General features: G+C 46.9%; 1 protein-coding gene across 1 annotated transcript in view; it reads right to left on the bottom strand.

Annotated features, from left to right (window-relative positions):
• The window catches only part of LOC118779164 (inactive tyrosine-protein kinase 7-like), a 91,064-nt gene that overhangs the window by 1,743 nt on the left and 63,857 nt on the right, over window positions 1-25,464 (bottom strand). The window contains exons 3-19 of the mRNA XM_036531119.1: window positions 21,258-21,360; window positions 20,609-20,793; window positions 19,110-19,257; window positions 13,576-13,706; window positions 11,359-11,625; window positions 10,413-10,549; window positions 8,860-8,995; window positions 8,340-8,459; window positions 7,719-7,868; window positions 6,608-6,752; window positions 5,781-5,908; window positions 3,772-3,969; window positions 3,335-3,490; window positions 2,563-2,795; window positions 2,359-2,439; window positions 1,401-1,552; window positions 35-213 (exon numbers count right to left, since the gene is read on the bottom strand). Of these exons, the coding sequence (XP_036387012.1) occupies window positions 35-213; window positions 1,401-1,552; window positions 2,359-2,439; window positions 2,563-2,795; window positions 3,335-3,490; window positions 3,772-3,969; window positions 5,781-5,908; window positions 6,608-6,752; window positions 7,719-7,868; window positions 8,340-8,459; window positions 8,860-8,995; window positions 10,413-10,549; window positions 11,359-11,625; window positions 13,576-13,706; window positions 19,110-19,257; window positions 20,609-20,793; window positions 21,258-21,360 (2,649 nt within the window). The remainder of the gene's footprint in view (window positions 1-34; window positions 214-1,400; window positions 1,553-2,358; window positions 2,440-2,562; window positions 2,796-3,334; window positions 3,491-3,771; window positions 3,970-5,780; window positions 5,909-6,607; window positions 6,753-7,718; window positions 7,869-8,339; window positions 8,460-8,859; window positions 8,996-10,412; window positions 10,550-11,358; window positions 11,626-13,575; window positions 13,707-19,109; window positions 19,258-20,608; window positions 20,794-21,257; window positions 21,361-25,464) is intronic.

Here is a 25,464-nt window from a genome sequence, read left to right on the forward strand (position 1 = left end):
CACTGCCCTGTTTGAGCTGATGGGGACCTCTTACCTTCCAGGACCTCGTCGTCACTGAGTTTGGTATAGGGCAGTTCTCCCTGGCTGAACACCTCCCACATCAGCACCCCAAAGGACCACACATCCGTCTTGGTGGAGAAGTCATCCTCGAAGACCGACTCGGCGGGCAGCCACCGCAGCGGGATCCAGGATTGGCGGTAGTGATAGTACTCACTACGGACAGACAGACGGACAGATAGGAAGATGAGCATTCCTGTAAACTGACTCCCCCTTGAAAATTCACCAATCAGTCTTGGAGGCTTGGTGCTTAGGGGCATAGAGTGAGGTAAGGACAAGCTTTGAGGTAGAGAAACTCTTGGTAGCAGTTAGGTAACATAAAGCATTGATACTTCAGAGTGCCTATCACAGGTTAATATCTGATAGTACAAACTCAATGTATGGAGTATGACTTATAAAGTTCTTAGTTATGCTGTTTGCCAGCTTTATGACCTTAAATCAACTTACATGGCAGCCAAGGTTCAACTTTTATAGTGAATCCAAATTCCAAATGTATTAATCTTACATGTATTGTTAGTTATCAAGATAGTAAGATGGCAATGATGACTTTAAGGATGAGGGGGTATAGCGAAGGGCAAGAGAAGTCACCCCACCCGGCCTCGAACCCGAGTCTACGGGGTACCAACCATGCGACTCGCCCTTCGCTACAAATGGTGTTAGAGTGGGATGGCTTGCCACGAGGCCATCAGCGGCGTGCCCAGTGTGTGAGCCATATGGACCCCGGTTGACCCCGGTGTGAGAGACCCCAGAGAAGGGTGAAGCACGGTTTGAGGGACCCCAGAGATGGGTGAAGCACTGGTGAGTGGGGCACCCTGGGATGGGAGAAGTACGGCAAGGGAATGCGTGAGGGACGCCTTGGTGTGTGAAGCGCATGGGCACGCTTCCCAAAGGGGAGGGCACTGTGACGGAGTGCCGTCACTACGGTTGAGTATGCGCTCTGACTGCCATACCAACGAGCCTGGCTCTTTGGTGTCGCGGTCAAAGTCGCATGTTTGGTACCCCGTAGACCTGGGTTCGAGGCCAGATGGGGTGACTGCTCTCGCCCTTCGCTACAAGGGGGTGTAATTTCAGCATGTTGTTTGAATTTATTCATGCTTTGTATTGCCCAATGATGTCACACTGGTAGCACTCCTATGTATTTCACCCCCCCAACAAAGGCTCAGAGATGTCTTACTCTGGACTTTACCAGATGTGAGTGTATTTAGGCTGCTTGGCCACAAGGAGGCAGCAAAACATTCATTTCTCTAGCAAAATGCTTTAAAAAATTAGATGACAGAAGAAGTATCTAAACTTGGCCACCACAAATCTCTATTAGTCATTCAGATCCTTCCCACTGTCTATACCTGTTGTAGACGTCCTTGCTGAGACTGAGGGCGGACACCTTGACCTGGCGCTGGGCACTGATCAGGCAGTTGCGGGCAGCCAGGTCCTTGTGGACAAAGCGATGATTGGATAGGTGTTCCATACCCTGGGCTACCTGAGCACAGATGGACACCTGACAGAGAAAAATGGAGGAACAGTTACTGTGTGTGGCTGTATTAATATGCTTTGTTGTGTGTGTGTGTGTGTGTGTGTGTGTGTGTGTGTGTGTGTGTGTGTGTGTGTGTGTGTGTGTGTGTGTGTGTGTGTATACGCATGTCTATGTATATGCATGTGTACTGTAGACTTATATGTGCATATTTGTATATGTGTGTGTGGTTATAGATGTGGATGCAGATTTCTGTGTAAAAGTGTGTGTGTGTGTGTGTGTGTGTGTGTGTGTGTGTGTGTGTGTGTAAGCATGCATCTGCGTCTGTGTGTTTATACTGCTGAGGCTGTGTGTCTCAGGACAAGGCTGTTTGCTGCCTTTGTCCTGCTGAAATTAGCACACGGAATGCTCAGTGCTCTGGTCTCTAGGGGGGGACTGCACCTGCTGTCATACAATGGACTGTACTGACAGAAGGCCACTTAAAGTACCAACACTATTACAGGAGCTCTGATTGCATCTGTCACATCTTCCATACCAGCGGGCAAACTTTCGGTAGGATTAAAAATTATATACAGTTACATTTGAGTATAGTGAACGGTGCACTGTCCCTGTTGGTGCACTCTCTCCTGTCGCCACAGGACTTTCTCTTTTTGGTCTGATTGCCCAGCCATGGTAGATTAACTCATTGGAAAAAGTCTGGTTTGGAACACTGTTATTCCACTGTAAGGAATTGCTTTTATCTAGGCTTAGATACCTTATCTAGTGGACAGCACGTACAAACATACACCAAATTATGAACACAAGGGCTGGGGAATGCTATTTTATTTACTCACCTTTTGTTTGGTGCTGAGGGGCTGAGACTTGGTTTTGTCATCTTTGTTTTTGGAGATTCTTAGGAACTGTTTCAAGTCACCCTGAAATAACGGACACAGGAGTCAGTAAGCACTCGGAGCACTGTCAAGCAGAACAAGCAGCAACCAATCCAGCCAAAGCCCCCCCCCCCCCCCCCCCCCCCCCCCGAGCCACTTGGTACGTACCAGGTCCACGTACTCCAGGATCATGTAGTGCGGCTCGGCCTCGCGGCACAGGCCCAGGAGCCGCACCACGTTGGCGTTGTTCAGTTTGCCGAACATCTCGAACTCGCGGCGGAAGTCCAGCTGCAGCTGCTCGTCCCGCGTCTGCAGGCTCTTCACCAGCACCACCGTCTCCTCCTCGCCCTCCTCGATGCCCTTGGCCTTGGCCAGGAGGACCTCCCCGAACTCTCCCTTCCCTGCAGAACAGCACACACACACACACACACACACACACACACACATACAAGCAATGTGTAGTTGGGTTAGTTCCCTCGCCAGGACAGAGGGAACCCCCCAAGCTGAAATATTCACCACTAATTCACTCAATTCACTCACTAACCACACATAAACCTACACTAGCCACACACAAACCGTACTTCTCTTGGATCAAAGCTATACAAATATCAAGGGGGAGTGCTTATACAGTTAGCTATACTGCAAACTAGAAATATCCTGAGACTAAAAGTATATCTGACTTCCAAGCCAGGTGCAGTCAAGTGACTGAACTGTGCACACACTGCTGTGTGTAGGCCACAGTTCCCCATGGGTAGCGTACATAACACCAGCCCCCTACATTAATCCCCTTTTTGCACAATGTGGTTATAGTCTACACTGTATGTTCTGAGAATGCTGAACAGGTATTGCCCTATATGTGTGCATGTGTGCACACGTCAGTATGTGTGTGTGTGTGTGTGTGTATGTAGGCGCCTTGGTTAGCGTGTCACAGGACATGTACCCAGAGCTGTGATGGTGTGCAGGTTACTGCGGGGGAAGTGCAGCTTGTCGTTGCTGCTGTGCCGCTTGCTGGAGGCTGCCGTGCTGGCCAGGTTGGTCAGGGCGACCTCCTCCTGGATCTCTGCCGTGGTCTGCCCGTTCTGCTGCACCGCTCCCCCTGCAGGGCCCAAACACAGCTGCGTCAGTGGACCCCCTCCGGCCAAGACGCAATTAATGAAGGAATATCATAATACAGCCACTTACACTGATGGGGCCACAAAGGCAAACAACATGAACAGTGTCTCTTTCGTGGCTTGCTCTTCTGAAGGTTGTGCTCACACCTTGCTAATATGACAGACACAGGTGCTGCAGAGCTTTGCGTTTTTGAGAGTTTGAGAGTAACAAGAGAGTTTAACTCCCCTGACGGCGCAACGGGAACAGAAACGCCTGTACACGCACCGTTGAGGCACTCCATCTCGGGCTCCTCCCCCTCCGCACCCTTTTGCAGCCTCTTGGCGTTGCGCCTCTTCTTGCAGTAGAACATGAGGGCCAGCACAACAATGATGTAGGCCACGGCTGCCCCCACCGACAGCCCAATGGTCTGGATCATCTTGTAGGGCGCCTTCTCGTCATCCATCGAGTGCTCCACTGGCTTTTCTGTCGGACGCACAGGCATGCACGCGCGCACATTATTAACAGGGCCCTGTGTAAATGTGAGGAAACAATCTCTCCCCCACTAACCCCCTCAAATGTACACCAAACATGTCCCTCAGCAGCCCTTGATAGAGCAAAGCCCTCCAAGTTCCTGCAAAAAAGTGCAGCCATTCTATCAAGCTGCTCCAGTCAGCTAAGCAGGGGAATATATATTAAGCTCTGCACAGGGACAGTGCTAGAATTGGTCAGGCACATTGAGACAGGGGAGACACATGGACCAGCACAGGGTCAACAGTGGCACTGCTATGCTTTGCCATAAACATCCAGAAGCTCTGCGCTAATAAACTGAGGTTCAGATCCTGGGTGGAGCACTGCCAGAGTCCCCTAGTGCGAGGTATCACGAGTTGCATCGACACACACCCAGCTGAGAAAATGGAGCAAATAGGTGCGTCTTCTAAGCAAACAACGCCGGATCATTTATGCATGTGCAGAGCTGACTGCAGCAACACGTCTTCTCACTGAATCTGAGGCATACCATAATAGCCCTCGTTCTTGTTGGACACAGTTTTTGTCACTCACAAGCAAGTGCACATGTCAAATGTATAGGATTTGAAAATCAGCACTTGTTTCAGTGGAACTGCTAGTCTGTTTCTCCGTCCCCAGGCACATTTGTGAAGATAAGCATACTATTCTACCTCAGGTGAGATCATTATAAAAGCTTCAAACATGAGACACATTTAAAGCATTTACATTATACTGCATTATGTCAACACTGAGCTGTGATCTCACTCAGATGTCACGTAAGGGCATGTCTTCCTCACAGCTGCTGAGGAAGTGGGCCTCTATGTTCAATTATGAATATTCCCTCCAACTGACGGATGACAGCTCACATGCATTTAAGCTCTGCTTCATTAAAGCCACAAATGTAGCACTGGCTAATGCTATTAGAGCAGCTGTGGCAGAGGCTGAGGGTCAGAAGCAGTCAGGATTTGCGTCCCTGGTGCTCCACTCCCGCCTCTGCAGGCAACTTCCGACCTCTGTTCCACTGCAACGAGTCACTGATGTCTGTAATAAGACCCCCAGAAAAGGTCCTATTCTATACTGGACCCTGGCCATGCAGAACACGCATGGAACGGAACACTTATAACATTTATAATTCTGATTTCAGACCATTAGTCTGGGGGCTTGGCTTTTCCAGATACATGTGTACAAATCTCGCTTACATGAATAAGACAGAGCACAAGTGTGCAATAAGGCACTGCAATAAGACACAGCACAAGTGAGGTAACATCTTACTGACTTATCACCAGTAAAACTACCATTATTTAATCAAATAATTCTATTGCAAATAGAACCTGACACGAATACTAAGCTTTTACTCATACTTTATACTTTTCCTTATACTAAGAAAAATGTCAATAATAGAAGTCTGGTACGTGCAACAAGATACTTTCCTTTGGTTTTCTCTTAGATCAAGCAAATACACATTTTGAGCCGAGGTCTACCCAGTGAATGCCTGTTCATTTACATACACAGTTCCCATAATTGCTGTGAATTTTTGATTGTGTACATGGCTGTTTACTGCAATTGCTGCATCTTCTATACACTGCTACAACTGCACTAATACATCATTACCTGCACCTCACTTCTTGGACAAAATGGTGAAATGAATATCCTCGTTCGAGGACTGCACAGCAAACTAACCTAATCTGATGGAAGGAGACTATGTGGCACTGGCATCCTTCAGGCCCTTACTAGCATCCTACTGGAGGACCCTCCAGCCTATGATCACATGCCTTAGGGTCAATGCTTACCCACAACATACAGATCCGCTGAGGTGGATTTGATATTGCAGCTGTTCCCAGCAATACAGGTGTACTTCCCAGTGTCCTCTGTGCTGACATCGCGGATGACTAGGGAGCCATTTGGCATCTTCTGGAACCTGGAGGTGGGGAGAGGAAAGGGCACCACATGCACACGTGAACATGTCACCTTCGTTAGCCCACACCTGCATCATGCCATGACAATGACTGTGTGTTCTTTTGGGGAAACACGGTGTAAGTCTCTCATCCCTGTTGGTGCTTATTAAGGTATGTCTGTAAACAGGTATAAATATTCTTTTTGTAGACCCACCCCTTCCTCATCCACAGAATTGGTGGGGACCAATCAGTTGCCAGAGGGCCACATTTCATGGTGGGACTCTGCTTTACCACCCTTACCATGAATTTCACAGTAGTGACTTTGGTATGACCTTACACAAGACATAATGTAATTCCCTACTCCGAGAACAACCATGAAAAATTGACTTCTTCACACAGGAAAGTGATGCTGTTGTGACCCAAACCACATCTTGGCCTTGTTAGCTGCAAAAGGCAGCCCGTTTATTCCAGTGGTCCTGTGATGTCACACAGAAACAGGACAGCAGGGCAGGGGCCAGAGTGACCGTGCACCTCTCAGGGTGCAACAAAAATTCAACCATTCACAACGTCTGCAGACACTGAAAGAGCTGGCAACCCCAGTCATAAGACCCACTGGGGAAAAACAAGGCTTTAGCCATCTACATAAAATGCAGTTCATCCTCCGATTCAGTGTACTTCTCTTAGTTATGAATAGTATTACTGGTGGTCGGTGGGGGCCTCACCTGCCCTGACTGGGGTCCAGGAACTTGTCCTTAATCCTCCACTGGATGTAGGGGTCTGGGTCACCAGTGGCCTGGCAGTGCAGAATGGCTGTGTGGCCCTGGTACACTGTAGTGTTCTCCGGCTCCAGCTTGAAGAGGACGTAAACTGAAATGAGAGAGAAGCCACATACACATAGAGGTTAGTGAGGTAAAACCAGGGGGTAAGTCACTCTGAAATGTGCATACTGGGTAAAGCCCCAGACATATGAACTACAGATAGCAAAGGTCTTTGTTCCAGCAAGGAAGGCATAGCCTCCTCTTCTGCAGTGGAGCCACTGTGGTTTATGGGAAACATCTGATTGCACGTTCTAAAACTGAAACAGATCCATTTTAGGTGGAAACAGTAAAACAGAGTTGGCTCACTTCTTTGTTTGCCAGCTGGCTTTGTTTGAAAGGTTCATATTCAAAAGACACCTAGGATGGTTTCATGCTAAAATAAAACAGTGGGAATGCCTTAGGCTGGCAGCTTATCAGCTTTTGTTGGCCACTGACATGGTATGTGACTAGTATGTAAAACTAAAGTTCATTCAGAAAATTCTCCAAATAGTTAATCCCTTTTTAAGATACTTACCATTAATTTCCAGTTTGAGGCCCCAATAATGTGTTAAATTATTATTATCTGATAGAACTGCCTCCAGTGTACTTTACCAAACCCCTGTGGCTGATGAGTATCAAAGCTGCTCAACTGAACAACAGTGTAATATCCAGCACCGTCACTAGGGGCAGAAGCACCTCACTGGCTGACAACAGAAGCAGCCATACGAGAGAAGCAGCCACTCTTCCGAAGCAGGAACCCACACAGAGTGCTCGTACCTTCCCTGTAGCGAGCTGCCCAGGTGTGTTATACAGTGGGGGCATGGCCAATCTTTTCAGAGCCCATGACTTACTGGTTCTTTCAGAAGGGGAGCGACGCCATATCAATAAATTATGCCTTTTCCTTCCTCAAGAGCAGCCGCCTCGCACTGAATCCTATTCACAGAGTACATAGCTAAAGGCCAAAGCTGTGAAATGTGTATTAATATAGGATGCATAATGTAATTCATTTGTTTTGATGCTCAAGGCGGAATCCCACCTGCTACAGTGAGGTGCACTATGGCACGGATCTCCCCCTGAAGGCTGTTGGAGGCCACGCAGGTGTAGTTGCCTGTGTCGCTGCGCGTCACCTTGGAGAAGTGTAGCACACCGCCCCTTTGCTCCACACGGGGTGGGATCTCGCTGCCGTCTGCAGGGGGCGACAGAGGGAAAGTGAGAAATTAGCGGAGAAGACACTGAAGAACCTATATATACACAACAGACTCCACATTAGTTGTTTGCTTAATTCAAATACCACTGATATTAATCTGCTGTTTTACAATTGCTTAAAAAAAAAAACAATCGATGGATTCAAATGGCACACTTTTAAGGATGTAAAATGCCAGAAATGCAATAAAATGCCAGAAAAAATACAATACATAAGATTCCCTGTTGACACACACAAGAGGCACCAGTTTTCTTTGCTGCCTTTTTCTCCAGCTGTGAAGGTGTCAATGTGCCTTGACTCCTGTGGACTGCCAATTTTCCTGTATGTTCCCCTGCCTGTCTCTTGACAGTGGTTCTCTTGTTGGTACCTTGAGAGAAGGCCCTGCTCAGAGCTCCCTGATGAGCCAAGGTTGGCCCGCAGGCGGCCCCCCTCAATGGGCCCTTTCACACCAACCTGCTTTGGTCCACTGGATGGTGGGGGTCTCGCGGCCCTTGGCCGAGCACTGCACACTGATCTCTTTATCCAGCTCCAGGCACTGCACTGGCTGGGGGGTCGGAGTGAACTTCAGCTTCTCTGGAACACAGCATAATTAACTCAGTCAGACACTGGTAGAGTCGCTCTAAGCTACCTGGCTACCTGCAGTACACAAACATACACCCACAAATGGGTCGTTTCCCCACACACTCAGATTAGCGCATTCAACAAGACAATCTGTGATGCAAACGCATAAAACAGAGCATGCACCAGAAAAAAACCTTGACACCCAACATTCTCTCCCCCTCTTTCTGACCACTGAAGAAAATAACTGAATATGTGACAACCCACGCTCGTACAATTCAGTCACTGTCCATATAAATAAAATATAAATAAAATAAAGTTTTGCTTGAAACATTAGAGTGTGGGTTATCATGTTTTCCAAGGATTCCTCTCACCATGGCAGCCAATGCTTGACCCAGGTGCCAGAGATACTCACCCAGCACGAAGACTCGCGCGTGTGCAGTGACCATCCCGGCCTCGGTCTTGCTCTGGCAGACGTACACCTGCCCATCGTATACCTCCACACTGTTGAAGCGCAGGGTCCCGTTAGGAAACTGTTTGAAGCGAATGTCCTGGGGAAAGAGGCATGGCTTTCACTGAGGGAATGGGGGAAAAATACTGGACAATACACAGACAATATCTGCCTATCAATCAAACAAATCTGTTTATGACACACACACCACAAACACACACACACACACACACACACACACACACACACACGCACACACACACACACACACACACACACACACACACACACACACACACAACCAGTGATACTGCACAAGGCAAAAGTGGCTGGTGAAAATATATACACAGGAATGTGGACATGATCAGCACAACTACAGACTGGCACGACCTCAGACTGGTTACAGGAAGTGTGTAAGTAAACCCATTATTCCATGTGCAAGGCAGTAGCAAGCTGTAACCTGCAGCCTGCTGCTTAGCTGCCAGACAGAACTGGGCCAGCTATCCGTTACTTCTGCTATCAAATTCACTTAACAAGCCAAGGTGTGTTAAACGTTCAGAGTGTGAGTCAAGGGAGAAAACGAGCAAATGAGAAAATTTGTTCTTGACAAATTCTACGCCTGGCTCATGTCAAGTGATGTATTCATCGGAGTGCAAGGTAGCTTTGTGGAAATAATAGTATAACAAAGGACACGTACCTCAGGGTCACTAGTATTATGAATAATGACAACTGGTGGGGTTCTACCTGTCCTCTTATGAGTTTAATGAGCAAGACTGCTAGCCAGATAGCTAGCTATGCTCAGAGACCTGTACTGGATAAATGATGTATTTTCAAAAACTTTTTTGGTTCCAGGGCAATGTCGTAGAGCGTTTAAAATGGTTTTCGTCATGCTCTGTGTGTTACTTGAGGGAACGTTTCTGGTACTTTCAACAGTAATCTCATGCCAGCCAAGCAATCGTGGTCTTGACTTATGACAGGGGGAAAGAAAAAACGTCATAAATGTCATCACACACACAGGTTATTTGCTACCAGCTGTATTTAATTTAATATTCTGACAAAGTATTTAAAATCTCTCAGGTGTGTCGGTAGCTTGAAGTGGAAAGAAGGGAAGGGGGAGGGGGCTTGTGTTGTGCAGTTGCTTAGAGACACCTGGTCTTGCTCCCACCCCCCGGAGAGGGGAGTGCAGCAGCCTGCCCAGGAGTGCAGGCCAGGGTGAGGGAACGCAACTGGTGTGCTTCACCAGCTCGGGAAGGTGCACCCGGAGCAGCCAACTGACAGAAGGTGTGAATGAACGGCTGGCCGTAGCTTCTTCAGAAGAACAGAGGCACGAGAAGGAGAACACGTCTGCATTTCTTCATGGCTCAGTGTATGCCAGTAAATGCCTTTAGGATGCTACGTTTCTCTGTGTACACGTGAACGTACATGCACATTTTCAAGTCCTTGACTGTTTTCTATGTGACTGTTTTTCCGGTGTGAGGGTGGGTGCCGGTTCACACAGGACTTTTGGGCCTCCTTACCTCGGCGTTGATCTGGATATTGCTGCGAAACCAGGTGACCTCTGGGTCAGGTGTGGCGCTGGTCAGGCAGTGCAGGTACCCCGGACGGCCCTCCTCCAGCTGGCTGTCCACAGGCTTGGTCACCCACTCAGGAGCAGCTGGAGGGACACGCACCCACCCCCCAGGTTAAACCACGGGACAAAGACAGACACTGTCGCAAGAACTCTCAGCAAACAAAGGGAAGGGGTGGATGAGCCAAATAAGCAGCCTTCCATAACGCCTCATTGGGATCAGCCATCATCAAAGAACGAGCTTTTCACAAGCTCAGATTTTCATCAGCGCGTTTATGAAAATTACAAGACTGGTGATGCAGAGCTTGCGTGTGAGCCATTCTATCTATCTATCAGGACATCCACAAGAACAACTAGGCTGACTGCTGGGATCACGGCCACATTGACCGACTTCCATTCCACAACTGAATTGCCAATTACTTGCTAATTAATTTAGTAGTGGTACTGAAAACAAAACTTCAGCTGAGTATATATGGAAATGGAAAATAGCCAGAGTGAATTAAGCACAATTAAAAAAAAAAAAAAAAAAAAAACAATTCACAAATAATATTCAGCTCTGCTGTGTACCCCCAGGAGGTGATGGGCAGCAGAATAAATATAACTGAATATAGAATATAATAGAATGTAATGTATCGACTGCTGTATATAAAAGCATTGCATTGTATACACACACCAAAGCCCTAGCTTTAAACTGGATTCAGTGCACTGGGTTACATGATTGGCTGCATCCCTGGCTCTCTGCTTCTTCATTTCCACCCTAATCCCGGATAAGTGATGACCAGCTGAGCACACGAGTCACACCAAGTCAGTACTGATCTGGCAGCCAGGGTGGGGTTCGGGATGCTGGTTTTATTGGGATGGGGCCAGTGGTAGATGGAAAAGAACTGAAAACTCACTGGCCACGGTGACCGTCAGATCCTGCCTCTTCTGCCCGGCCTTGTTTTGGGCGACACAGGTGTAGGAGCCGGAGTCCGCCCCCTCGGTGGGGCTGAAGACCAGGTCGAGGCCGTCCTGCCGTACCCTGCCCTCTGAGGGCACACGCACCCCACCCCGCTCCCACCACACGTCAGGCTTTGGGTGGCCCCGCGGGGCGTGGCAGGCCACTCGCTCCATGCTGTCCACGGTGAAGACCCGCACCATGGGTCTCCCCATATCTTCTATCTCTGCAGAGGGGCAGGCAGAAAGCAGTCACCTAATGGTGGCCTTCAACAGCCACAAGGTAAGCTTCTTCCATCTGTTCAACTGCTGCCATTTCCACACTGGCTTTCTGATTAATATCATTGTAGCAGAATTATGGGATATTTTCAAAGGGGAGCAGAGAGATGCCTCTCGGTCCACGCTACAACAAGCTCAGTAGAAAAAGGAAAATAGGAAAATAGGAAGAAAAAAGGAACATAGGAAAATTTGCATATATGTCTTAGAAAGCTGCAACCTCGCACCAAGTCATCAGACAATACAACAGTACTACAAAAAGGCTGTTAAGACTATCAAATGGGATAAACAGTAACGAAGGGAATGTACAATCATTTTTCAAATGTGATTAGTGTTTGAAGTGACTGAAATGTTTTTGGACTGAAATATGTAATTATTACCTCTCAACTGTAGTTGGGTCTGGAAGTGAATGTAATGGATTTTTTAATGTATGAAGGCTGTCCCAGCCAGAAAGTGTGTGCATTCCATTTTGAATGTGTGTCTCACAATAAAAAGGTGGAACATATTGGTGGTCGAACATATTCTGGACTTTTGGAGTTTGAACTGAGATGTGCTACCTTTTTGGGCTTTACAGTTGTTAAAACTATGTTACCGCGTTGCTGCTCCGAAGTGGTTGGAAATGTCACATGGGTAACTAATGATTCTGAACACATGCTTTTTACAGCAAGACTGTTCACCATTGTTATCCCCCATGGCCTGGAAATGGACAAAAACAGATCTGCTGCATTATCTGTCAGAGAGGGGAATGGCTCTGAACAGCAGAAACGCGGGAGTCAGGAGAGCCGGAGGGGCGGCGCAACTTCACGGCATTTCAAAACACCGAACCGGCAGCGACACAATCCTCCCTAATACTGTGACGGATTAGAGGCAGATTAAGCGAATTAATGCAATTAAATGGGGAAGTGGAACAGTGGGCAAAAAAGATGAAAATTAGCCAGAGGTGTCTCTGATGGGGGGGGGGCTCTGGTGTCAGAGTCATGCTGGTGGTCTCAGTGACTGTGGTAAGAGTCTCTTAAGAGCTTTGGTCTCTCTGAAACCCAGCCCGTTTCACACAGGGGGAATGAACAGGACCGTCTCTTTAGTGAAACTAGAAACAGCTGATCTGCTGAGATATATGTTATTATACTATAATGTTCTATACTACCATGTCATATATATTATTACATAGCTGTAAGATACATTATTATATGCCCCAATATTGCAGTGGGTAAGGGTACCTGCATAAAGGTTTACTTAAACAATACTATATTTAACAATACCAATTTAAATGGTATAACAGATGTATTAATTATTGATAATAATAATTACATTTAGCATTTATACATTATACATAATACCATTTACCAATGATTCACATGTAAAACTGATGAGTACACACATTGGACAAAATAACAATTGGCAATTGACAACTGAAGTCTGCTGAAGTGGCTTATTTTTACAACCATCATTCCTCAGTAATTATAATAAATATGACACTAAGAACTGAACTTCATGGTTAGAATGAAATGTTATACTAAAAGCATTTCGATGTTATTCCTACAGTCTACTTGAGTTCGAGTTTTGCAGATGGGTTACTGGGGAGTCAATAATAAATGAATGAGATGATACTGGGATTTCAGTGCATTTTCAGGTCACAAGGACCCCAGCAGGGTTGACCTAGACTTGGTGCGTATAACATTACACCCTGACAACGATTCCCATGTTCCTCAAATGAATGATTCACTGCACAGGTATGACAGTAAGAGAGTAAAAATAGATTGTGAGTGTGAGTGTGTGTGTGTGTGTGTGTGTGTGTGTGTGTGTGTGTGTGTGTGTGTGTGTGTGTGTGTGTGTGTGTGTGTGTGTGTGTGTGTGCGCGTGAGCATGAATGTGTGTTTGTCCTCATTTCTCCCTGTCCTTACCAGCCAGTCGGAGGGTGGCCTGGAGGGTGACGGCCGGGCCCCGAGGCCCACGGGCCACGCATTTGTAGAGACCGGTCGTGCGGGGCTTCACTTGGGTGATGAGGAGGGTGCCGTTGCTCAACAGGAACACACTGCAGAGAGGGGACAGCAGACGACACGGTCAACAGAACTACAACCAGCAAAACACCGCTGAGAAGTCAGCTTGGCACCATTCCCTTTGAACAGCACCCGCTCTTCTGGGGCAACCAGTGAGAAAAAATGGGCTACTTTACAGGGTGGGGTGGCAGTCGAGGCCATTGACCGGAAACAATCACAACCCCTTACCCAGGCACCCGGACACCACATGTATAGCGTGAGACGACCCGCTGCACCACTGACGCTGAGAGCCCCCCGCCAAAGGAACGAGAGCTGAGCTGTCAAACGCGATCTCTCCAGACTGAGCGCATAGGGGGGGTTCTCACTGACAGCTGTACAAGGGGAACACTCAGGTAACGACAAGCCTGCCAGTCTCAGCTCCCACAGACACACAGCCGGCAGGCCCTGCACTCCTCCCCGGCATCGCAGAGGAGAGCGCTTCAGCCGTCCCTCTGAGCCTGCAATTCCTGCTTCATCACCATAGAGATCTGGCCTAGTCTGAGTTCATCGCCTTCACTTTTGAACCTAATTAAGTGAAAAACAATCGTTTGAACAGCGGGGTTTTGACCGAATGTAAAAATGCAAAAATAAAAAGCTAAAATATAATCAACACATATTTTGAAAAATATAAAACATCTGGGTGCTTATTTGTTTACAGTTAACAAAATGACCTCATGTCATGGTGACAAAGTATGTGTGTATTAACAGCTGTAATGATGTTGAGTGTCTAATATCTATTGAATTATGACAGATAGACACAGTTCCAACATGTATGCACTAATATTCTGCAACACAAACTGAAACCAGAGACAAGGCATATTCATACAGATTGAGTACGCAAGCAACCACATTCTCTGCATGTAAACTTCTTGGAGAACGGCCCCTGGTGCCCTTTAAGAGTCATTAACTGCACATCATAACAGGAACCCACTTTGCAGGACTGGTGTCAATTGACCTGCGTGTCTGGCCTTAGCCATATATCCTTAGCTCTTTACTTTGGGCTTCAGATCCACACTACTTTAGCTCATTTTGGAAACATGTAAAAATCTTTTAAGACTTACATGTTATGCAAAGAATAAGACTGTGGAGATAAAAAAAAAGACAAATTCCCGTTTATAAATATCACTAACTTACAATGCCATCCTTGACACACACTGGTAGAAGAAATGTGTCAATAAAGCAAGCATTTCAAGGTCTCGTGTGCTTGATTAAAATATTTTGAGACTTATTAAAGCCCACGTACTACAATGTACCGATACAAATTTGTGTTGAGATTAGTGGTTAGGGGACATCAAAACTCACCCTTCTATGAAACCATTATCATGCAAATACCACTTCTCAATTCATGTGGAACGTTTTCTTGATCTCTTCGTGTTTTTCTCGTGCATATCTTTGTGTGAATAATTTTTTCTTTTCACCCAACTTTTTTTGAACATTGTGAATTGTAACTGAATATTTATCGTGGTTTTCCAGGGATCCGGGAGACAATACGAAATTTGCGTTCAGCTAGACTGCACAGGTTAGGACGCTCCAACCTGAGACTCACTCAGGTAATACGCTCCATCAACCACTCTCACCACCCCAGCTCCAGACAAAAAGCGCTTTCCAGAGCCCGGTGACTGCGTGCGAGTGGTAATGGCGAGCCATCGCTTCAGTGACGCCGCGTTCCCCGCAGGTTACCCCTCGGAAAGCAAAAGGCACCTAACGCCGCTGTCAAAATTCCATCTGAGCCTCGCCGAGTGCAGAAGTCGAAACTGCCAGCCCTTAAAATAGAGAGACGCTGAGAAACATCACTTAGAGTATCATCACTTGAGACAGCTATGGGACTTAGTGTCGTACACATGTCAGGTCTGATCAATGTCTAGCCTTTTCCGGCCACAGTAAAGCAAAAGCTTGTGACCTCAGGCCATACGACATGCAGGAAAATCCTAAAAACACCATCATCTCAAAAAAAAAGTTTTCAACAAATACCACTAGGTATTAAGTGCAAACTTCAATCCAGAACCAGCGGCAGCTCAGCTAGAATGAAGTAACCATGATGAATTTAAATTGCTAAATTATTTTAAATGGAAATAAATACAATTACTGAGTCAAGTTTCTTATGTGTACCTTTAAATTTGTCAGATAATTTAGGCTTAACTTAATTAAATGGATGGCTCCTGACATTTACACGATCTAATCAGAAACTGAAAGAAAACAAAGCCTCCACCACCGACTTAAATACCAAAGTTCAAACACAAATTTAAAGCAAGTGTCTTTTTAAAAGTAAATGTGGGGTTCTGAAGGGCTAATGAAACCAAGTGGTAATATTGGGCTCTAAGAGGTCCCAGAGTAACATAAACCAATGTTCCCCTAAAACAGTGCATGACAGGTTCAAGTAATGTAACAGTGTCACCTTCTGCTGTTAAACCCAAATTATCTCAGGGAATAATTTTCATTACTGGTACTGCTCTAGTGAAACTGAGCAGTCCTGCACTGGATAGTTGAACATCAATAACCGTTAGCTGCTCAGCATATATAAATATCTTATTTTAGAGTTGGAAGACACTGAAAGTTCTTTCACTTCTGTTCTGCTAATCAAATATACAAAAGGTGTTGCATTAATCATGCCAACTAGGGTGCTTTTTTGTCCATTTATTTAATTTCAAACCAAATTAGTATCACCACTTACAAAGTGCATATACAGTACTGACTATTAACAAGATTTTTAAATACTGAAACTTTAAAAAAACAGATTTCATAATCTCGATTATTTCTGATCTGTATAAATACCTAAGCTCACCCATTTCTGTAAAACTGGATCTAAACAATCTGGATAAAAAATTAACCTTGATTCAAAAATGCAGAATTACAGCACTGCACCATTATTGACTGGCTTAAAAGTTTTGCCAACCTGCCCTGGAGAGATACTAATAAATGAAAACTAGAGTGGACAACTAGAGTCCACAACAACCACTGCATTTATCCAGTTAAAAATGAAGGCACTTGTTTATCACCCAAACCCATTCTGCTTCTGCTCAAAGGCATCTGAGCTGAGGGGCACCTGAGCAATACAGTCTCGTTTGCTGTCAACAACGTAATATGACTTCCCTTAAATCCCCCCAGTAATCCAAAGCAACTCATGCAATACCACTCATGTGGTAAATCTTCATAGCTGGTGCCGAGGCCCATTGGTCAATCCTTTAAGGCCACGGTGGCTATAGGGCTGACCAGCATTTCAGAAGAATACACTGGCCCTGTGTTGCAGCCTTGTGCAGGAACAGACCCTGGCAGCCAGGCAGGTTGGGTAGCAGCCCAGCAGCTGCCACTGGCCAGTCTGACACCTTTACAAGACATTAAATTAGGGCCCAAATTGCCAGCTGTGTTAGGTTTTGCCAGTAATCGCTGCAGTATAGTAAACCCCTATCTTACTGCCCTCTACAGTACACAACCTGAGCAATTGCTTTTGTGGGTTAACAACACAAGTAGGACTTATAGTTCACTTTCTGATGTATAGGACAGTCTAAGCAAAGACAGTCTGGTAAAGTATGTTTGACGGAACACTCGAGGCGAGTTATCGGTAGAGACATCAACAATCGGTGCAAGGCAGCAAGCAAACCTGGCCTGATCTGCCTCGTTCCATTTAATACTCAAAGCGTGATCACGAACAGCGCCCCCCTGGGGGTGTAAAACCACTGGTACAGAACCAGGCCACCCCAAAAGCAGGTCCCGGTATTCAGAAAACCAGTTTGGTAGGCCAAAGACAAGGTCACACGCAGTAGCTGTAGGCCAGCATCTCGTTTTTCATCCCTGCCAGACTCCATCTCCTGCTGTGGCAGATCAGTGGGAGAGTAAAAGAAATCAGACCAAAAACCTCTGGCCATACCTGGATTTGCTCCAATAACGTGTCTGAGAGAGAAAGCACCTTTCACAAGAAAGACTTCCCCTAACACCCCCAACCACCACCACAACCAAGTTTATTTCAGTCGCATACAGACAGTCACACACATTCAGCTGCTGAAAGTCTGAAGTTTGATTTTGAATTTTTCAGTCTTGGGATTTTGACATAAAGGAAATTCTCATAGAGAGTGACAGAAATAACCATGAACATCAAACAGAGCCGGTTGAAAAACATTACATTCTACCACATTTCCTGCGAGGGTTCCAGTGAATCACACCTTCTCAGCTTTTTGTATTTGTTTTCCTTAGCATGATAATGACTTTGCTCATTAGACGAAATTTATTCAGTGCTATGCAAAGACCCCAGGCCTCGTCTCCAAAAATCATGTTGGGAGATGCTACACTGCCTCTGAGAAACATGTACCTTGTGTATCTGTTTGCATCAAACGAGCTCATGCATGTTTGGTAAGACTCTAACATATGCATGTAGATGAGAAGATGATGAAATACTTCATCACAGCCTGCTGTCAAAAATGACTTAACAGGGAATATTTTTCAGCAGATTATACATCTATTCCCAACAGAGCACAGCGCAGTCTTTACAAAGCTGATATGCATACAGGAGGAAAGGGCATTTGAAAATACTCCTTATTTTTCATTATAGTGAAGAAAAATACACTATTAAATCCACCATCTATTAAAGCCAACCATACTTCAGCAATAGTCAAGCACAAAGTTCCCCATGTACCGTTATTGGGGTGTTCACGCTTACAAAAAGTTGCAAGGAATGACTAGATAAACAGTTTGCCATTAAATGTGCAGTGGAAAAGCTGAGGCGGTGCCCTACAGTGTATTCCATTTGGTGAGTTCTGTTGCATTTTGAACCTGCTTCAGCAGAATTACCTACACGAAGGTGGGTGTCAGCAGTGTGCCGAGACAAAGGTGCTTACGAGGAACAGCGCTTACGACCGCTGTGTGCTTGCTGGTTTATTTTCCGCTTCCTTTCCCTTATAGTGCAAGGAGTCAGAGATGGTCTCACACATTTCTGAGGAACCTAAGAATCTCAAAAGGCACATAAGACTAAGAAAACAGAATTGAGGGACACTGTTTACGTGTGCGTACCTTTCATAAATCAACCTAGAAGAGGCCACTGACATAATGTGTGTGCTTGGTACATTCACTTTCACTCCCCCTAAATACTCATTTTCCACTGAAATTTTCATTAATTTCAAGCAGCAGTACAAAAAAATGGTGACAATGAACTTATAAACTACTGCTGATTTCAGAGACATACCTGAGAGGCCCTACAAACCAGGTCGCGGCGGAACTTGAACGGCCATTACATAAACACACCGAACGCAACACACAATCTGATGAGTCCTCCCTCATCAGGAACTGGGCTGAGAAACTGAACCACCTGCAGGGACTCCCTGGGAGTCTCATTTAATTGGCTGTTTACAGAGCCGTAAAGACTTGCGTGAGGAGGAGGAGGGAGAGAGGATGGGAAGGACATGACATACCGGGACTTGTTGGTGATGAGTTCGCTCTCGTGGTACCACTCGACAGTGGGCGGCGGCTCGGCGGTGAACTGGCAGTGGAAAACGGCCTCCTCGTTCCTCAACACCACCTGGTCCTCGGGAGTGACGAGCGGCTGAGGGAAGCTCTTGTCTGAAGAGGAAACGGGGAGCGGGGGGGAGGTGTCAGCGTCTCAACCAAAAAACTCTTCAGGTTGACACCTCTATATTCAATCCTGGCAGAACAGAGCTGAGCGGGGCACGAACAAGTTGAAGGTAAACCAAATGTCAACATCAGAGAGCACTAAAGCAAAGGGGGGGGAGAGTGGGGAACAGTTGTGGAGGGAGGGTACTTACAGAGAAAGGCGTGCAGAGAAGCACAGTTTCAAACTGTCAGAGGAGTGTAGCCACCCCCCCCCCCCAGTGCCACACCACTGCACACTCAAGTCTCAGTAAAAAGCCAGCAGCTATTTGTGGCTGACTGTAGATGATATAGCATGTCAACAATCCCAAGCCTGAGGGGGACGTACTGAGGTAATTCACATTCTGAATTTACATTCTGAATCATAGCCCAAAAGCATATTAAAGAAGCGTCATTCAGGACATGACCATGCTTCTCATTCCACATGCAGCTTTGACTGGCAGCCAAAAAATACCAGGGGCAGGAAACAGCTGAACCCAACCAGCGGGGCTTATAAGATTAGATGGAACCAAACTACAGAGCACTGCGTCGCTCCAAAACGCACGAACGGTGTGATAAACTTCCACCATGTCTAAGGGGTGCCCCTGTACTTCAAGCTACTTAACGCCACAAAAGTCGAGGTAAGCTCCAACCCTGCAGGGAACCTGGGCTGGAGAATGCTCAGTCAGTGTGACACCTGAGTCCTCCTGACAGCCAAAGCAAACACCTGATGACAAAATGGGTAGAGTGGGTGCCTGTGACGGCAAGGGAGTGCTGTTCAAAATGGGGAGATAGGACTCCGCAGGTAGCTGGGACAGCAGGTAAGAGAAGCAGGGGCAGGGGGCCAGGTGACTCCAACAGCCCAACAACTCCAACTGATTCAAGGAAAAGGGGACATGTAAGTGAGAGAGGGTACAAACTCCACACCTATATTCAGAAAAAACAGATCTTGGCAAAGCTCCGGTCAAAGGATAGCAGGGGAAGGAGGTCCACTGTCATGGTTTTGCTCTCTACCGTGCTGTTTTTTTCCCTCCTTTTCTTTCTTTGTATAAACGCAGCAAAGGGACCAATTAGAGGGGAGAAGAGCCCTGAAGGACCCCTGGGGTAACTAAAGAGTGGCTCCACAAACTGAGAAACCCCTCTGTGGTGAGGTGCAAACACACACACACGCACACACACACACACACACACACACACACACGCACACACACACACACGCACACACACACACGCACACACACACACACACACGCACACACACACACGCACACACACACACACACATACGCACAAACAGGCACGCGTGCATGCATGCAAAGTGCACCTATGATGTTGAGGGTGAAGTTGTCGCTGCTGCAGACTTGGCCAGCGGCGTTCTTGGCGCAGCAGTAGTACAGGCCGTTGTCGTCGGGGCTGGCGCTCTTCAGCGCGAGGGTGCGCTCCTTATTGTTGATCTGGTGGCTCTTCTCCGTCAGTCGCACGCCGTCTCTGAACCACTGGCAGGTCGGCCTGGCATAGGGGGGGGCGGGGGGGGGGGGGACAGAAGGGAGGTTAGCGGGGCCTGGCAGCACTCAGCGGGACCAGATCACACCTTGACCATGGCCTGCTGTGTCTGGCAGGCAACTGGAATAACAAGGTCTCAGCTGCTATGACTGGTGGATGGATAGAAGGCGCAGGCTAACGGCCACTGTCATTGGTGGGAGTGTGTAGGGCAGGGGTGTCCAAACCTCTCCTGGATGACCCCTTGTCCTGCATGTTTTAGATCTCTCCCTGCTCCAGCACAGCTGATTCAAATGATCGGTTTGTTATTCTGTAGCTTCGGGAGTTCGTAACGAATTGATCATTTGAATCAGCTGGTGTAAGGTGTGTCCTCACTGCAGCTGTAAGTTCTGGGGGCGTGGACAGCCAGTGTTTGTGGCTGCTCAGGTTGAGCACGTGGAAGGCTGGCGCTTAAGGCTCAGGCGATGGCTTACCGCGGGTGTCCGTCGATGTGGCAGCGCAGCGTGACCGGGGCAGAGCTCTCGATGTCCGCCTCCGAGGCCGGCTCTTTGAGGGTCACCCCTCCGCTCTCTAGCCCTGCAAGCAGAGGGAGACCGAGTGTGAAAAGGAGGTCAAGAGGAAAAGCCAAGTCTCACTGCTTAAGAATGTAACTCAAACTGCAGCCACATACTAATGTCTTGTGCAGGCTGATGTAAAGTATCATAAAATGTCAGCCACAGGGCACGAATTTGCCACATCGCTGTGGGCAGCCCTGAGAAATGTTCACCAAAACAAACAGAAAGGCAGACAAAAAAAAAAAAAAACTCAAAGGCCATCTGAGATCTTGGTTGTCTTGGTTGCCATTTTCTTTGCGGTTTGAGACAGTGCATAAGACCTTAGAAGGCTGGGGTTAAACACAGTTTCTTCCTGGCACATAGGTATTATGTGCATCAGAATGAATCCAGTCTGGGTTCTGGGTTCTCCATTAGGACACGCTGCCAAGGGAACTGAATGTCAAGAAGTCTCAGACATTATGACCATCAGAGCTGTAAAGTTGTGTCAAAGTCAGTATGAACTTGCACACTCATCACATTATGAAAAACAGTTCAAATGAAAATATTTTTTCCAACCTCATTCTGAGTTTGCAGAACATGAAAACAGTCCTGAGGCCATTTTCTTTCCATTACTGACTAGTATAAGACAGAACCGAAAAAGTACACTGATCTGTACCTGCCGTATAATTTGATCAGCCTTTCACAAACTTTCACATCAGCCAGAGAAGCTTTGCGTGGTCTGTCAGTTTCCCCTGAAACACCTCTAATACAGTAAGACACACCTATCTGTTCTGGGGGCTCACAGTGTGTTTTTGTTATCTGTAATTGCAGCAGAGCAGTCTCAAGTGACTCTTGTGTGCAGATATCAGGGTCTCCTCCTCACAGTCACAGTCTAGCAGGCCTCACTGGTGATGTGTTTATATCAGTATAGAAAATGCAGGGCATGAGCTTGGCACTAGGCTGGGCACCAGTGGATTTCTGTGAGGACAGAGGCTGCGCTGGAATCCGACCAGCCACTGAGCCGTTAGCTCACAGCGCCTGCGCGGGTTGGGGGTGGGGTGCAAGTAGCCAGATAAAAAGCAGTGTCTCGGCAGTCCGTTTTTTCTTTCAGTTTCTCCCATCTTTACAAGCAAACCTGCCACGGCTAAGTGGTGAGGCCTGACAGACCTGGTTTGGAGGGCTACCTTTCAGGGTGTCTAAACCCTGAGTTTCCAGTGGCGCTCAGGCAGAGGCTGCCATTATGAGCCACACCCAGCAGGCACATGGCTGAGCAGTAAACCCAATGAACTCCATCATGGGGAAAAAAAAAATGGACCTGTGCCATTACACACAGGGCGAACCAGACACTGTCCCTTGAGCACACAGCAAAATGCTACAAAATACCCACTTTCTTGAGAGAGGGTCCTAACAGCACAGCCTTGCTCCATCCCAGTAACCACATTTCAAGTCTGCTATTGTTTCAGTCGACCAATAGATGCGACGGCCTGAGACAGAAATGGAAATTTTGCGCCCGTATACTGAAGCTCATCCTCCAATTAAAAACATGCTTCCCCAAGATGTGTCGTTTCAGCATGGAACACTGGCAGACTGAGAATCACAAACAAGTCTTTATGCTAAATAAGATATTAGAACCATGTGTCTACACCAGTCCCAGTTCTCATAATAGACATTAACAAACAAGTAAGGGCTTCAGGGAAGTTCGAGCTGAATCGTACAGGGTCTCAGCAAGGTTATAATAAAGTGCACACATGTTCATTAGTTACCATGGCAATAGTTCTTTTTGCAAAATTGTTTTACAGGGTTTCATCAGCAGCACACAAACAACAAGAGAGGTAAAGCCTCGCAGTAGATGGAAGAGTCTGACATGACTAGAGCCAGTGTTTATTGTTGATACACGGAATACACCACCAATACTCGTGTTAACTGTAATTGGCACAGCAAAGGAAAATTGTGATAATTAAACAATAATAATAATAATAAGACAGAAGAGGGGGGGGGGGGGGGGAGAACTGGGGGCATGCCTTTTCCTCCGTCCCTCCTGCTGAAATTCAACCTTTCCTCGATGACTAAAAAGTCCGTAGGGGGGAAGCTTACGCTCCACTTCAAGAGAACATCACCCACCACAAGTGGGCAGAGGATAAGGTTTTCATTTTTAAAATAAGAAAAAAAAGGGTCAAGGGTAGCCCAGCTGCACAGAGGGGATTGATATGTGACATGTTCATGGGAGGTACGCTGCTCAGCACAGCAGATAATTGACATTAGGCCATCTTAAACACTACCTGCCTACCTCAGCTCCGCTGGCAAACACCAGCACTAATGGGATCTGTCATTTCCTCACTGCCTGTCACTGCTGTCCAATGAAAGCAACACAACAGGATTCAACAGACAGGCCCTACAATCAACAAGGAGCCAACATGGAGATAAAGATTACATAGAACCGGCTGTGCTGGATAAATGGGATTATGGGTGCCTGACATTGAGTAGGAAATTAATTTGTACCCCACCAAAACCCTTGGCACAGCAGGGTGCAAGCACGTATCTGTAATGAAGGGGGACAGCAGCTTTTCACTCTTTAATCAAGACTCACCCCACTGGCTGCACAAGGATGCTCTTGTGTAATCCAAGCTTCGACAGCACGCACCGCTGCGGATCCCGTGAAATTAAGAGACGCCCGTGAAGCGCCGAGACTTGCGAATGCCAGCGTAACATGCGGGCAGGATTTAAAGCACGGCAGCAATTATTCCTTTTGCTTCAGACACATTAAGTTACGGTTCCCGTGTTTAAACCATGGGCTAAACCGCAGAGCCTTCCTTCAGGGGTGACAGATGATGGTTTGTAAACAGAGGATCTGAGGAGGATCTGTCAGCAAGCGCACGGTTGTCACAGGTATGGGAAGCACATTCTTAGCTATTTGCTACTGTGTTGCATCTTTCCATTCCAGTTAAAGAAAACCATTTGTAGCTCCTCATATTTTAACGGTCTGTGTGGAGATTATGCGAGAAGTATGTAAGATGAAGTGAAGAAAGGCCCTATCGGCTGCCTGTAACCTGCTGCAACACATTAAAGCAGCCAAAAAAAAAAAACTGTGACATCCAACCCCCAGTTTAAAATAAATTAGTGAAGAGGGTTCCCCGCGAGCATTGTTTCAGTTACAAAGACTCATTTCTCTTACAGTGCTGTCAATGGAAGGCTGGGAGCGCACAGCCACACGCTTTGAAACCATCTTCACTGTTTGACCTCATTCTGGCTAATTCCATTTGCCAGAACCCAATTTTCTCCTTCTGCCTCACACACAGAGAGAATATTGATCTGTGGAGCAGCCAGATCCTCAGGGGCCCTTCCGTCCTTGAGGTCTTGCAACGGATTAAAAGCTGATTTAAAACCCGCAATAAAACAATTGCCTCAGTGTTGCACAGCACTGCCCACATTCTCACTGGTCTGTCAACCCCCCTCAGTGTTCTTGGGCAGCAGGGGTTGTGAAACTGCTTCTGGCAGCTCCTGCTGAGGGCTGTGGGGCCTACTGGTTAGTGGGCGTGACAGAGAATCCTGGGCCCACGGTAGCCAGAGTAACCTGAGGCAGTGCAGCTCCAGTCACGGCCGGAAAGAGAGGTGGGGGGGGGGGGGGGGTCCTGTTTCATTCCACACTTCTCTCCCCCTGTGTTGACACATTAGCAATGTCATCCTAAAATATAAACATCCCGAGGCCGGGCCCAAGAAGGATCTCTGCTTTGTGCGCCGGGTATCAGAGCTGACTGCAAAAAAAGAGCATCTGAACTCTGGGTATAAACGTAGGGCCTTCTTGACAGTCAAAGAGGCCGGGGGAGTTAACTGAAAGAGGATTGCTCTCAGAGAGCACTTTCCCACATGCACACAACACTCATGCATGCATGCATGCACGCACACACACACACACACACACACACATGCACACACACACACACACACACACACAGATATCAAACTGTGTATGTATCCGAGACTTCTTCCAGCTCACAAGAAGGCCTCTGAGTGGCAGTACTACAGACATGCTCCTACTGAAGGCTCCTTGTGGTGTTATCTACATACCAACAGGCTACCCCATGGAGTTTTCTTTTCCTTTCTAAATGTTCTAAAGTTTCACTACACTGACAACTGTAGGCAAAAGTCA

The sequence above is a fragment of the Megalops cyprinoides genome, chromosome 1 (assembly GCF_013368585.1).
Source record: "Megalops cyprinoides isolate fMegCyp1 chromosome 1, fMegCyp1.pri, whole genome shotgun sequence".
Taxonomy (NCBI): Eukaryota; Metazoa; Chordata; class Actinopteri; order Elopiformes; family Megalopidae; genus Megalops; species Megalops cyprinoides.